General features: G+C 46.8%; 1 protein-coding gene across 7 annotated transcripts; it reads left to right on the forward strand.

Annotated features, from left to right (window-relative positions):
• Positions 1 to 1,062: 1,062 nt before the first annotated feature.
• Positions 1,063 to 12,299, forward strand: LOC308227704 (general transcription factor 3C polypeptide 5-like). 7 transcript variants are annotated; one of them, XR_013958119.1, is made up of 4 exons: positions 1,063 to 1,570; positions 8,212 to 8,284; positions 9,058 to 9,253; positions 10,250 to 12,299. XR_013958119.1 is itself a non-coding variant. In XM_080630507.1 (3 exons), exons 1-3 carry the CDS (start codon positions 1,413 to 1,415, stop codon positions 10,274 to 10,276), a joined length of 381 nt encoding a protein of 126 aa, XP_080486633.1. In that variant the 5' UTR covers positions 1,063 to 1,412; the 3' UTR covers positions 10,277 to 12,299. The 7 variants fall into 7 exon arrangements, 2 of the variants coding, with proteins under 2 accessions (XP_080486633.1, XP_080486632.1); XR_013958121.1 differs by having other exon boundaries at positions 8,215 to 8,284; XR_013958118.1 differs by having other exon boundaries at positions 8,212 to 9,253.
• The last annotated feature ends 729 nt before the right edge of the window (positions 12,300 to 13,028 follow it).

Raw genomic sequence — 13,028 nt, forward strand, 5'->3', positions numbered from 1 at the left:
GTCGGCTCCATGCCCTTTGGGCGCTCGGCTCCCTTCGGGCAAAAGGCGGTGTTCCCACACTTTTGCCTTAGAAAGCACTGAGAAAGAGGGAATTCCATCACGTTTACCTCACGAAGCAATGGAAAAGAAGGAATTGCATCACTTTGACCTCATAAAGCAATAGAAAAGAGGGAGTCACATCACTTTTACCGCATAAAGCAGTGGGACCGGGGGGGGGAGGGCGACACACACGACACGAGGGCGGCGCCATCTTGGGCTCTTCCTCCTCCCGCCCTCCCGCCCCGCAGGACTGGCGCTTCCAGCCTCGCACGTCCTGCCGCCCTAGGGCTTCCATGGAGGAGGCGAAGAGGGAGGTGCGGGTGAAGGAGATGTGAGGGGAGGTGGCGGGAGGCGTCTTGGTGGGAGTACCCCATGGGCCGCGCCATCTGGAGTGTGGCTCTCCGCCGCCATGTTGAGTGGGAGAAAGGGGGCGTCCATCTTGGTGGCGCCACTGGATAGGCGCCATCTTCTGTACGGAACCTGCGGGCGGCCATATTGGTGAGGCGCCATCTTGTGTACGGCACCCGGGGGCGGCCATATTGTCTTGGCGCCATTTTGTGTACGGCAACTGGGGGCGGCCATATTGCTGAGGCGCCATCTTGAGTACGGCACCCGGCGGCGGCCAAATTAGTTGGGCGCCATCTTGTGTACGGCACCCGGGGGCGGCCATATTGTCGTGGCGCCATTTTGTGTACGGCAACTGGGGGCGGCCATATTGCTGAGGCGCCATCTTGAGTACGGCGCCCGGCGGCGGCCAAATTAGTTGGGCGCCATCTTGTGTACGGCACCCGGGGGCGGCCATATTGTCGTGGCGCCATTTTGTGTACGGCAACTGGGGGCGGCCATATTGCTGAGGCGCCATCTTGAGTACGGCGCCCGGCGGCGGCCAAATTAGTTGGGCGCCATCTTGTGTACGGCACCCGGGGGCGGCCATATTGTCGTGGCGCCATTTTGTGTACGGCAACTGGGGGCGGCCATATTGCTGAGGCGCCATCTTGAGTACGGCGCCCGGCAGCGGCCAAATTAGTTGGGTGCCATCTTGTGTACGGCACCCGGGGGCGGCCATATTGTCGTGGCGCCATTTTGTGTACGGCAACTGGGGGCGGTCATATTGCTGAGGCGCCATCTTGAGTACGGCACCCGGCGGCGGCCAAATTAGTTAGGCGCCATCTTGTGTACGGCACCTGCGGGCGGCCCTATTGGTGAGGTGCCATCGGCGCCATTGTGTACCCGCCATTCCTCCATATGGAGACCAGCCCCTCCCTCTTGGCGGCCGCGTTGCCGTGGTAACGGCCGCACTGCGCCTGCGCCGCCGCCATTTTTCGTTCCAAGATGGCGCTGGCGAGGTTGGTGTGGGCGGAGGCTCCGCTCCCATGCCATTCCCTCCTCCCGAGGCCCGCAGCGGCCCGGAATCCGGCCGGTCCCCCCCCACTCCCCCCAGCATCGCCGCCCCCTCCTCCGGGAGCTCCCACCGCTACTGCCCGAGCCCGGCATCCACCTCCTGCATGGCACCACCACCCTGGCCTTCGAGGTACGGACACGGGGGGGAAAGAGAGGCACATAGGGACCCATAGAGAGACGCTGGGGGTGCTGGGACCCATAGAGACCCCATAGAAACTCCATAGGGACACACTGGGTTGGGGGGGTTATGCACGCAGAGGCGCATAGGGACCCATAGAGAAATGCTGAGGGTCCTGGGACCCATAGAGACCCCATAGAAACTCCATAGGGACACACTGGAGGGGGGCGTTACGCACGTAGAGGCACATAAGGACCCATAGAGAGACGCTGGGGGTGCTGGGACCCATAGAGACTCCATGGAAACTCGATAGGGATGATACGTGGTTTGACTCCACAACTCGTTGAAGTTGTAAAGTAGGTATGCTTTTATTCAGCGCTGAGGTGCATGGGGATAGCTCCTCCAAAGTAGGCACACCTCAGTGTCGTTTCCCGCTACATTTATCCTCTAAAGTTACACGCCTATACGTATTCATGATCTATCCCTGCTTCGTATTATAATGAGCTAAAAGGTCCTGTGCACATGCGCAGTGCCTCCCCGTGGTCATGGGTGAGGGTCTCAGGATGAAGGAAATGAGTCTTCCTCTTGTGAGTAGGGGTCTTAAAGATGAAGTAAACGAGTCTTCCTCTTCTTAAACTTCTCACCTTTGGCACAGTTGGACGCCCCAGTGATTACACAATTAGCTGAAACTAGCCATATCTGTAATTCTTCTGTTAACTAGCAAAGATTTAGAACAGATGTTTGGGAGGCTCTGTCTTTGGATTAACTGATAAGTAGGATGGGCAGGCAAGGAGTCTTTGAACTAACTGATAAGTAGAAGAATGGTGTGTAGAAGGCTAGTGTGAAATAATTAACTCATGTTTAGTGGGGCCCCTAAATTCCACAGACTTATATCATAGTTTTCTTTCTACAACTTAAGTTAAGCAAAAAGTACTTTATATTTTCCAGGCACTAGCGTTTCTTATATCAAGCCCCCTGTATCAGGAACACACTGGGGGGGGGGGGGGCGTTATGCACGCAGAGGCACATAGGGACCTATAGAGAGATGCTGGGGGTGCTGAGACCCATAGAGATCCCATAGAAACTCCATAGGAACACACTGGGGGGGGGGTGGTATGCACGTAAAGGCACATAGGGACCCATAGAGAGATGCTGGGGGTGCTGGGACCCATAGAGATCCCATGGAAACTCCATAGGGACATACTGGGGGGGTGTCATCTTAGGACATTTCTAACCCAGTTTTACCCACTTCTAACCAATTTTAAGCCATCTTAGGACATTTCTAATACAATTTTGCATGCTTCTAACCCATTTTAAGCCATTTTGGCCTATTTCTAACACATTTTAAGCCATTTTGGCCCATTCCTATGCATTTTTGCCCATTTCTAACCCATTTTTCTGATTTCTAATGCATTTTAAGCCATCTTAGTGTTAGAGGAGGGTGAAATTTTCTGTAACCATTCTAGCAGTGATTATATTTGAAAAGTTTGCAAATCAATAGAAAGCCTTTGTACATATGTTAAAATTTTGTAACTTTGCTGTTCTGTATTTTAGATACTGTTCCAGTAGGTGATTGTGTTTAGAAATCATAAATCAATAGAGAAGCTTCATACACTGAATGCTGCAATTGTGTTGGTTTGTATCTTAGCTACTTTATAACTAAATGCTACAATGGTGACTTTAGGAATAGAAACAAATATAACCTTGTATAGTAAAGGGAATGTAGATAAGAATGTACTGTGAAACTCCAACTTAGCAGAACCAAAAATTAAGTAAGCCAGAACCACATACCAAGGGCAACTAAGTGAAGATAAGAGAATGCTGTATCCACATAGTGGTTGGGATTTGTCCAAAGAACAGAAAGGTGAAAAAAGGAGAGGGTGAGGAAGACTCCTTACTTCATCAGGACGACCACCAGAGGGGGCTGCGCAAGCGCAGAAGAGGCTGATGTAAAGGACTTATGAAGCAATCCCTGATACCTATTGCGAAACTTCTAATGTATAAATTGTGAACGCGATGTGACAGGGTTAGAACCAGATTTGGGTGTGTACCCCTGGTTCTCGGCGCCTTAATAAAGCACCTCATATAACCATTCCAATGGTTATGTGTTTGTCCTGACGCTAACATTAGGACATTTCCAACTCAATTTTGCCCATTTCTAACCCATTTTAAGCCATTTTTGTCCATTTCTAGCCTTGTTTTAGCCATTTCTAACCTATTTCAAGCCATTTTGGCCATTTCTAGACCATTTTTGGCCATTTCTAAAACATTTTGCTCACTTCTAAACCATTCTAAGCCATCTTAGGACATTTCTAACCTGATTTTGCCCACTTCTAACCCATGCTAAGCCATTTTTGCTTATTTCTGACTCATTTTATGCTATTTTCCTCAATTCTAACCTGTTTCAAGCCATTTTTCTCAAATTCTGGCCCTGTTTTTGCCATTTCTAACCTGTTTTAAGCCTTTTTAGCTTTTCTAAACCATTTCTGGCCATTTCTAACCCTTTTTAAGCCATTTTGGCCATTTCTAACCCAATGTTTCCCACTTCTAACTATTTTAAGCCAATTTTGGCCATTTCTAGCCCATTTTAAGCCATTTTGGCCCATTCCTAACTGGTTTGCCCATTTCTAACCCAATTTGCCCATTTCTAACATGTTTAAAGCCATTTTTTTCCACTTCTAACCTGGTTTTGCCCAGTTCTAGCCCATTTTAAGCCATTTTTCCCATTTCTAGCCCAATTCAATAAGTTTCGATCCATTTCTAACCCTTTTTTTCCCATTTTAACACATTTTAAGCCATCTTAGGACATTTCTAATTCTATTTTGCCCACTTCTAAACCATTTTAAGTCATCTTAGGACATTTCTAACCCAATTTTGCCCACTTCTAACACATTTTAAGCAATTTTTGACCATTTCTAATGCAATTTAAGCCATTTTGGCCCATTCCTAACCTTTTTTGTCCATTTCTAACCCGTTCTTCCTATTTCTAACATATTTTAAGCCATCTTAGGACATTTTTAACCCAATTTTGCCCACTTCTAACCCGTTTTAAGCCATTTTTGCTTAATTCTAAAACATTTTATGCCTTTTTCCCCAAATTCTAACCTATTTCAAGCCATTTTTCTCAATTCCTAACCCTGTTTTTGCCATTTCCAACCTGTTTTAAGCCCTTTTGGCTTTTCTAAACCGTTTCTGGCCATTTTAATCGCATTTTAAGCCATTTTGGTTGTTTCTAACCAATTTTAAGCCATTTTGGCCATTTCTAACCCATTTTAAGCCATCTTAGGACATTTCTAACCCAATTTTTCCCACTTCTTACCATTTTAAGCCGATTTTGCCCATTTCTAGCCAAATTCAATCCATTTCGGTCCATTTCTAACCCATTTTAACACATTTTATGCCATCTTAGGACATTTCTAACCCAATTTTGCATACTTCTAACCCATTTTAAGCCATTTTAGCCATTTCTAACCCATTTTTCAAATTTCTAAAACATATTAAGCCATCTTAGGACATTTCTAACAATTTTGCACACTTCTAACCAATTTTAAGCCATTTTGGCTTATTTCTAACACGTTTTATGCCTTCTTTTCCCAATTCTAACCCATCTTCAGCCATTTTTGGCCATTTCAAACCCATTTTTCCCATTTCTAACATATTTTAAGCCATCTTAGGACATTTCTAACCCAATTTTGCCCACTTCTAACACATTTTAAGCAAATTTTGGCCATTTCTAAAGCAATTTAAGCCATTTTAGCCCATTCCTAACAATTTTTGCCCATTTCTAACCCATTCTTCTAATTTCTAACATATTATAAGCCATCTTAGGACATTTCTTACCCGATTTTGCACACTTCTAACATATTTTAAGCCATTTTGACTTATTTCTAACACATTTTATGCCTTTTTTCCCCAATTCTAACCTGTTTCAAGCCTGTTTTCTCTGTTTCTAGCCCTGTTTTTGCAATTTAGTAACCTGTTTTAAGCCATTTTGTCATTTCTAACACATTTTAAGCCATCTTAGGACATTTCTGACCCAATTTTGCCCACTTCTTACACATTTTAAGCCATTTTGGCCATTTCTAACCCATTTTTTCCCATTTCTAACACAGTTTAAGCCATCTTAGGACATTTCTAACCCAATTTTTCCCACTTCTATCCCAGTTTAAGCCAATTTTTCCCATTTCCAACCCATTTTAAGTCTTTTTTACCCATTTCTAACACATTTAAAGCCATTTTGGCCATTTCTAAACCCATTTTGACCTTTTCAAACCCATTTTTTCCCATTTCTAACCTATTTTAAACTATCTTAGGTCATTTCTGACCCAATTTTGTAAACTTCTATCCCAATTTAAGACATTTTTGCTTATTTCTAGTCATGTTTTGGCCATTTCTAACCTGTTTTAAGCTGGTTTGGCCATTTCTAAGCCATTCTTGGCCATTTCTAACCCATTTTTCCCATTTCTAGCACATATTAAGCCATCTTAGGACATTTCTAACCCAATTTTTCATACTTCTAACCCATTTTAAGCAATTTTGGCCCATTCCTAACCATTTTTGCCCATTTCTAATCTATTTTTCATATTTCTAACACATTTAAAGCAATTTTTATATCTAAACCTGTTCTGGCCATTTCTGTCCTGTTTTAAGCCCTTTTTTGCTTATTTCTATCATGTTTCATGCCTTCTTTTCCAATTTCTAACACATTTTAAGCCATTTTTTGGCCATTTCTATGCCATTTTTCCAGTTTCGGACTAAACTGGCCTGAACAGGAATAAACCAGTTTAAACCGGCCTAAACCGGATTAAGATGGCCTGAACCAGCCTAAACCGGATTAAACCAGCCTGAACCAGATTAAACTGGCCTAAACCGGATTAAACCGGCCTGAACAGGATTAAACCGTCCTAAACCGGATTCAACAGGCCTAAACCGGAGTAAACCGGCCTGAACTGGCCTAAACCGGATTAAACCAGCCTGAACAGGCCTAAACCGGATTAAACCGGCCTGAACCAGCCTAAACCGGCCTGAACCCACCCCTCAGTGTGTCTCTGTGGAGTTTCTATGAGCTCTCCATGGGTAGCAGCCACCCCCCCAATGTGTCTCTATGGGTCCCTATGTGTCTCTCATGTGGCCACAACCCCCCATAGCCCCGCCCCCAATGCAGACCCCGCCCTGGCCACACCCCCAGTCCCACACTAGCCACACCCACATGTTTTGCCCAGAAGACGCCAGTAAGCGTGGCTGTGCCCTCTTGGGGCCATGCACCCATCCTGGACACACCCATGGTCCTTTAGTAACCCCGCCCAGAGCCCTGACCCTATCCAAGCCACACCCCCTGTCACACCCTGCACCCCAGGACAACCTGGAGCCTTCGCCTGGCTGAGACCACACACCCCTCAGTTAGTAACCCCACCCACAGCCCTGGACACGCCCCCAGCCCTAGCTGCAGCCTACACCCTGTGCACAGCACAGTCACCGCCCATCCCGGCCTCATGATCACATTAGGCCTGCCCCTTGCCTAGACCACACCTTCAGCCCTCACTAGCCCTGCCCTCAGACCGGACCACGCCCCATCTGCGCACTGGCCCCACCCACAGCCTAGATCACACCCTCGCCCGAGTCTACACCCCCTGTCCGTCACTGCATCACCAAGCAGGATTTTTTTTCTACCCTGAAGTTGAGTGGGTATCCCCTCCCCTTCCTCCTTCCAGACCCAGAATCGGAGGGATTGGAATATTTTTGTGCCATGGCAGCAGCTCCACAGGCATGGCCTGCCATGGAAAGTCCTTGGTTAGGGGAATTGTCCATTAATCAGCATGGGAAAAAGGAGGAAAGGATAAGGGAGAAAGGGGCAGCTTCTCAAGGTAGTTTTACAGTTTCACCAGTTAGAGAATGAGGGTGAGTTTTTAAGTCTATAAATAGGGTTTCTTTGCATTTAAAAAACCTTATATGGCATAGATGTTTACACATCTATATATTTAGGGTATATATATTTTTTATATATTATCTATTTACACTTATAAATTTTCAGTCATTCTTGGGCTGTTACCAGGCCTTTCTTCAGAGGACCCCCCCCATCCTCTACTCACCTGCTCCTCCACAAAATCATTACCACATCCCAGAAATACTGGGGCACCCCAAATGACACCATAACTGCTCAGATTCTTCCCCTGCCTTTTTAATCAAAAAAAAAAAAAGGGGGCAAAAAATGAGCAAAACTGCCCCAAACAGCAGCTCATTACTTTAATAATTGCCATTTACAACCTTAAAAAAAGGGGGGCTTGGCTAGAAATAGAAAGGCGGGACAGCACTGCAAACAGTTATAGCACCCGCAGCCCTTATCCCTTAACAGACGCTCCCATTAATGATTTTTATTGGTCAGATATACAACACTGGTTAGTGCCTTTTCTCACAATGTAGCATATAGCTGTGTTGGTTCTAGAATGGACAGGTAGTGAAATGATTTGCTGGTTTGATATATACTTCTACTTGAGGTATAGCCACTTGAAGATGCCTCCAATCCATTCTGACTTCACTGTTACTATAGGATCTCTGCTCTCAAAGCATCAGAGCAGAACTAAATACATAATTCATGTATTTCTCCTGTTTAAGCTGATGCCTTAATCTGTTTTACCCCTCTTGATTTGGCACAGCAGAAGGAGGCACTCTTCAGAAACTGCCTGGACAGCAGAAACCCCAGCAAAAGTCCATTTGAGGACTTGCCAGGTGAGGGGAGCTGGTGATCTGGGGAAGATGACGGCCTCCCCCAGCATGCTCCTGGAAGTACGGCATGCAGTGAGCCCGGCTTTTTGCCTGCTTCCAGCGTGCTGGAGCCAAGGGGGAGTGTGCAGGAGTCAATGCCATGTGTTCCTGTGACCGTGCTCACTGGACCTGTTCCCTCTTGGTCACCAGTTGGTTTTGCCAGAAGAACAATCTGTGAGCTCTCCCACAAGAAACATCTTTTGGTTTCTCACCGGGGTCCTTCACTGGCACTTAAAAAAAAAAAAAAAAATATGTATCTTAACTGTGTTTCCATTTTGCCTGGTCTATGTACCTACCAAGCTGCAGTAGCTACAGAGGAGCAAATGCAGAGTTGTTGCCTTTTCTTCAGAGTTGAAGCCTTTTGTGCTGCCAGTGCATTTCATACAGAGCAGTGGGGTAACTCCCCAAGAGTATTCTGCCAGGTAGTGCAGAGACCTCTGTCATTGTGCAAGTATATGTAGTTTTCATGTTGTTTTGCAGGTTTTTTCTTTCCTTCTCTTTTTTTTTTTTTTTTTAATTTAAGCTTTCCTCAGTGGTGTCACAAGATTCTTTTATGGCACCAGTATGTGATAGGGAGGTGGGGTGAAAGACAAACTGACCCATTGCTCACTCAACTGAGTCCCTTCTCTTCCAAAATCTTGAGCACAAGCTTCCATTTTCGCATGTTTGCTGTGAAGGCCCTAGGTCTGTGTGTGCCGCAGGCAAAAAGCAGACCTGATCCTTTCCCTGTTTCTTAGGGAAGGATACAACAATCCCCAGGTGTCTGGTGAGAACCTGATTGGCCTCAGCAGGGCCCGTCGCCCACACAGTGCTATCTTTGTGAACTTTGATGACAAAGAGGTCCCCGCTAAACCACTGGATGCTGCTGTACAGACCTGGAAGAAAGTGTGCACAAATCCTGTAGATAAAAAGGTGGAGGAAGAGCTGAGAAAGGTACGTACGTGCCTTACTCCTGGGCTGAGTACTGTACTGCAGCATGCAGACCTCACTGAAAATTCTTGTGGTTGTAATTACTGCTGCTTCTTTGAAGGTTTTGTTTTGTGCTTGTTTAGCCTTGTTATTGAGTGAGATATGAGCCTGTGTAATTAGGCCAGGGATCCAAATACAGGCTTTTGGGTTCCACTCCTGTTCGATATCAGTTGTCCTTTGTGCCCTAAGCTAAATACACATTTATTTTTTCTGTAATCTGTCAAATGAGGAGGGCTGTACTGGCATATTCTGTCACAGATACGGGAATATTTGGTGTCCTGAACAGCTGCAGCTCCACTTGAAATGATGGATGAGATAATAATTTGTCAAGGCAATGACAATGTCACATCAGGAATATGAGTGAGTGGCATGTGTTTGAAATGTTGGCCAGGGCTCTGAAATAGTATTCCTTAGACTTGGCCATATGCGGAAAATGAATTTTGCAATGTGCTTTCTGTACAGCTCTCCAGCCCTTTTGAAGAGTAGACTGGCTGCTGGATGGACATTGTCTGTTTATCTGGGGATAAAAATGGCCAAATCCATAGTCTGACTGATATAAAAAGTCTCATTATATGCCACCAAGACTGCTGTGTTCAGTTCCACAGTTATACCTGTATTATTTTGGATCTTTGAAATCTGTCCTGTCTGGTCTTGGAATGCAATAAAAGCCAGTATCAGTGTCCTACCCAGACAAGCCTAAACTTCTTTCACTGCATTTGGCCTATTACATGGTAAATCCATACATCTGCCCTTCTGCCTATCTGAAACTGCTAGAAGGCAGAGCAAGGGAGCAACAGCTGGGTGTTGGTGGTCCTCCTATCCCCACCTTCCTAAAATCACAGTAGCCCAAGGATCACCCTGCCTTTCGCACACCAGCCCACCACTTCTGTTACTGAGCTAGGGATAATATGCAGCGTGCTTACCCTCTGTTCATTATTGGCTTTCTCTTTTCGCCTCTAGGTTATGCCCCTACTGACATGCCCGTGAAAGCAAAACGCAATTCATGTAACTACAGTCTGCCCATCACAGTCAAGAAGCCTGATATGTTGTGCCTACAGAAGGGCTTCCTTTGGTTAAACAGCACTGAAGATGGTGAAGAGCAGCTAGCGTATGAGTGCAGAGTGAGGATGACGAAAAGGAGGAGGAAGAGGACTTCAAGCCTTCTGATAGGAGTGAAAATGAAATGGAGATAGAAATTCTGGACATGTGAACTCAGTGAGCAGTCTGGCTGCTGCTGGACTAACATTGTCTCTGCTGTTGGTCCCTGAGAGCTGAGGGTTCAGCAACCATGCCCAGGATGTGGGAAAGCAGAACTTGTACTAAGAGGATGATGAGCTCTCTGCACTAACTGCGGTGCTTGCTGATGGCTGTCATTCATTCTTGATGTGAGGGAGCATTACCTGTATTTTCATAACTGATGGCTAATAAGTCCTCAAGTAAAGCTCAACAAACTCCTAAGACAGAGGCCAGAATCCAAACCAGCTGGTAATATACCGGAAGAGAGGAGAAGTCGCATACCTAAATGTTTCCACGTGTAGGAAGTGCACTTTAACTGGCTTGGTGTCCACGTGGAAAACAGGAAACGTACACGAGGAAGGAGCACTCTGGTCTTACTGGAGTCCCCAAGGCAGGTACTGCCCTTCTGCTTGTCTAAGGGGAATGAAAATCCTGGGCCATGACTTGAGCATCAGACCTCACTGGTAATCTTGGAAATAAAGCCAGCAGGAAAGAACACTTTCCGGCAGTAACTCCTTTGTACAATATGTAGTGTATATTGTCCTCACAAGCCAGCGTGCTTCTAAAGCCAGTTTTGACTTCTCCAGTAGTTAGCAGAGACAGAAGGAAGCAGGCAATGGAGCAGAGCTTCAGGTCCACGGAGGCTGGCCACTTGTTAGTCTGCCACTGCCAGCTGGATTGGTACCACCCTATCACAGAAATTAAGGATCTGCTGGCATTTTTGGAGTCTTGTGTGTTACGAGCACAAGGTTTCTCATTAGTTGCCAATAACACACTCTACTGCATGTTCAGTGTGTTTTGAGACTCTTGTGCTTGTGTGAGGCTTCTCAACGCTGCAGCTTTTTTATGTGCTCTGGAGTTTTGTTGGACTGAGCTATTTCCTTATGTTTGGCTTCCAGCCCACAAAAGCAACATCTGCAGGGCTCTCACACTGTGACGCCAGTTTACCTCATCCATGGTTTGGCTTCAGCCTACTGAAGGACAAGTGTGTAGAGGCTTCTCTGGTTTAATTTAGAGCCAAGACTGGGTCATGGCATTGACACACAGTGGCACTGCTAGATATATATGAGTCTCCACTTGGGAACTGGCTCGGGATCATTGAAAATGCCCTGCTGGAGAAAAACCCGTCCCTGCGCCCAAACTTAGATGATGAACGTCGCCTCACGGGCCTGCTGGGACCAGCGGAAAAAAAAAAAAGTGGGGAGAGAAAAAATTTTGTACTCACCCTGATGAGAGCTGAACCCCAAATGAGCTCCCTGAGGAAAGGCTGGGCCTCATATACCACAGGCCCCACCCACAACCCCTCCCTCGATGGGCTGGGGCAGGGGAGGCCCAAACCACCAGCTGGGATTAAAACACCCTGATAAACCACAGCTGGGACTTTGTATTACCTGGCTCTGCCTCTATGGCTGCTCCCTGCCTGCTCAGTGAGTGCCTTGGCTGTTCCATATTTGCTCGCTGTTTGCTCTGTGGGTGCTCCATGGGTTTAATTTTCTGCTTCACTTTCTCTGGCTCAGATGGGTGAGAGTCTGAGATTCACACTTTGGGACTCAGACTGCAGCTGTGGCTCAGACTCCATGTCTAAGGCTCCAGGGTTCACACTCTGAGCTGAGGCTGTGGTTGATACTCTGCAGCTGAGACTCTGGTGCTGAGGCTCAATGGCTAAGACTCTGGGATTCAGACTTTGGGGCTGAGACTCTGTGGCCCAGACTCTGGGCCTCAGACTTTGTAACTCAGACTTGGAGACCAAGACTGCAATAAAGAACACCTGATTGCCAACTGGAAACCCTTGCTGGCAAGTTTGTTCCTGGAGTTTTCTCCGAGTCACCAGAGACCCCCGGATGTCCCCTAATCCCCCCATAGACCCCCACAGACCCCATTATGGGTCTCCAGACCCCCAAATCCCCCTATAAGCCCCCCATATTCCCCTGTGAACACCTGATATCCACCCCGTAGACCTCATAGAATCCCATTTAGGGACTATAGACATCCATATCCCCACATAGACACCCTATCTACCCCCATATCCCCCTATAGAACGCCAGGTAGGCACGCTGGTCCCCCATATCCCCCCCTTAATCTCCCATATTTCCCTCTAGAACCCCTTGTCATGGACTCCAGACCCTCATATCCCCCCACAGAACCCCATAATTGGACTGCAGAACTCCATATACCCATAAACCCCCATAAAACCCCATATCCCACCCCATGTTCCCCCGTAGAACCCCATGTAGGGACTCCAGATCCCCATATCTCCCAATATTCCCCCATAGACCCCCTAATGGGAATCCAGACCCCCAAATCCCCCCATATGCCCCCCATATCCTCCCATATTCCCCCATGGAACCCCATGAACGGTCTCCAGACCGCTATAGACCCCCATGTAGGGACTCCAGATGCCCGTATCCCCCTTAATCCCCCTACAGACATCCCATAGACCCCCATAAAGAGTCTCCAGACCACCACAGAACCCCATGTAGGGACTCCAGACCGCCATATGCCC

Source organism: Psittacula echo (assembly GCF_963264785.1).
Source record: "Psittacula echo genome assembly, chromosome: 16".
Taxonomy (NCBI): Eukaryota; Metazoa; Chordata; class Aves; order Psittaciformes; family Psittacidae; genus Psittacula; species Psittacula echo.

Bases quoted from the DNA above. Each gene is read 5' to 3' on its own strand.
- LOC308227704 (XM_080630506.1), top strand. From the start codon at position 1,372: ATGGCGCTGGCGAGGTTGGTGTGGGCGGAGGCTCCGCTCCCATGCCAT. The intron at 1,571-10,249 runs GTACGGACACGG...TTTCGCCTCTAG, and splicing joins CCACCACCCTGGCCTTCGAG to GTTATGCCCCTACTGACATG.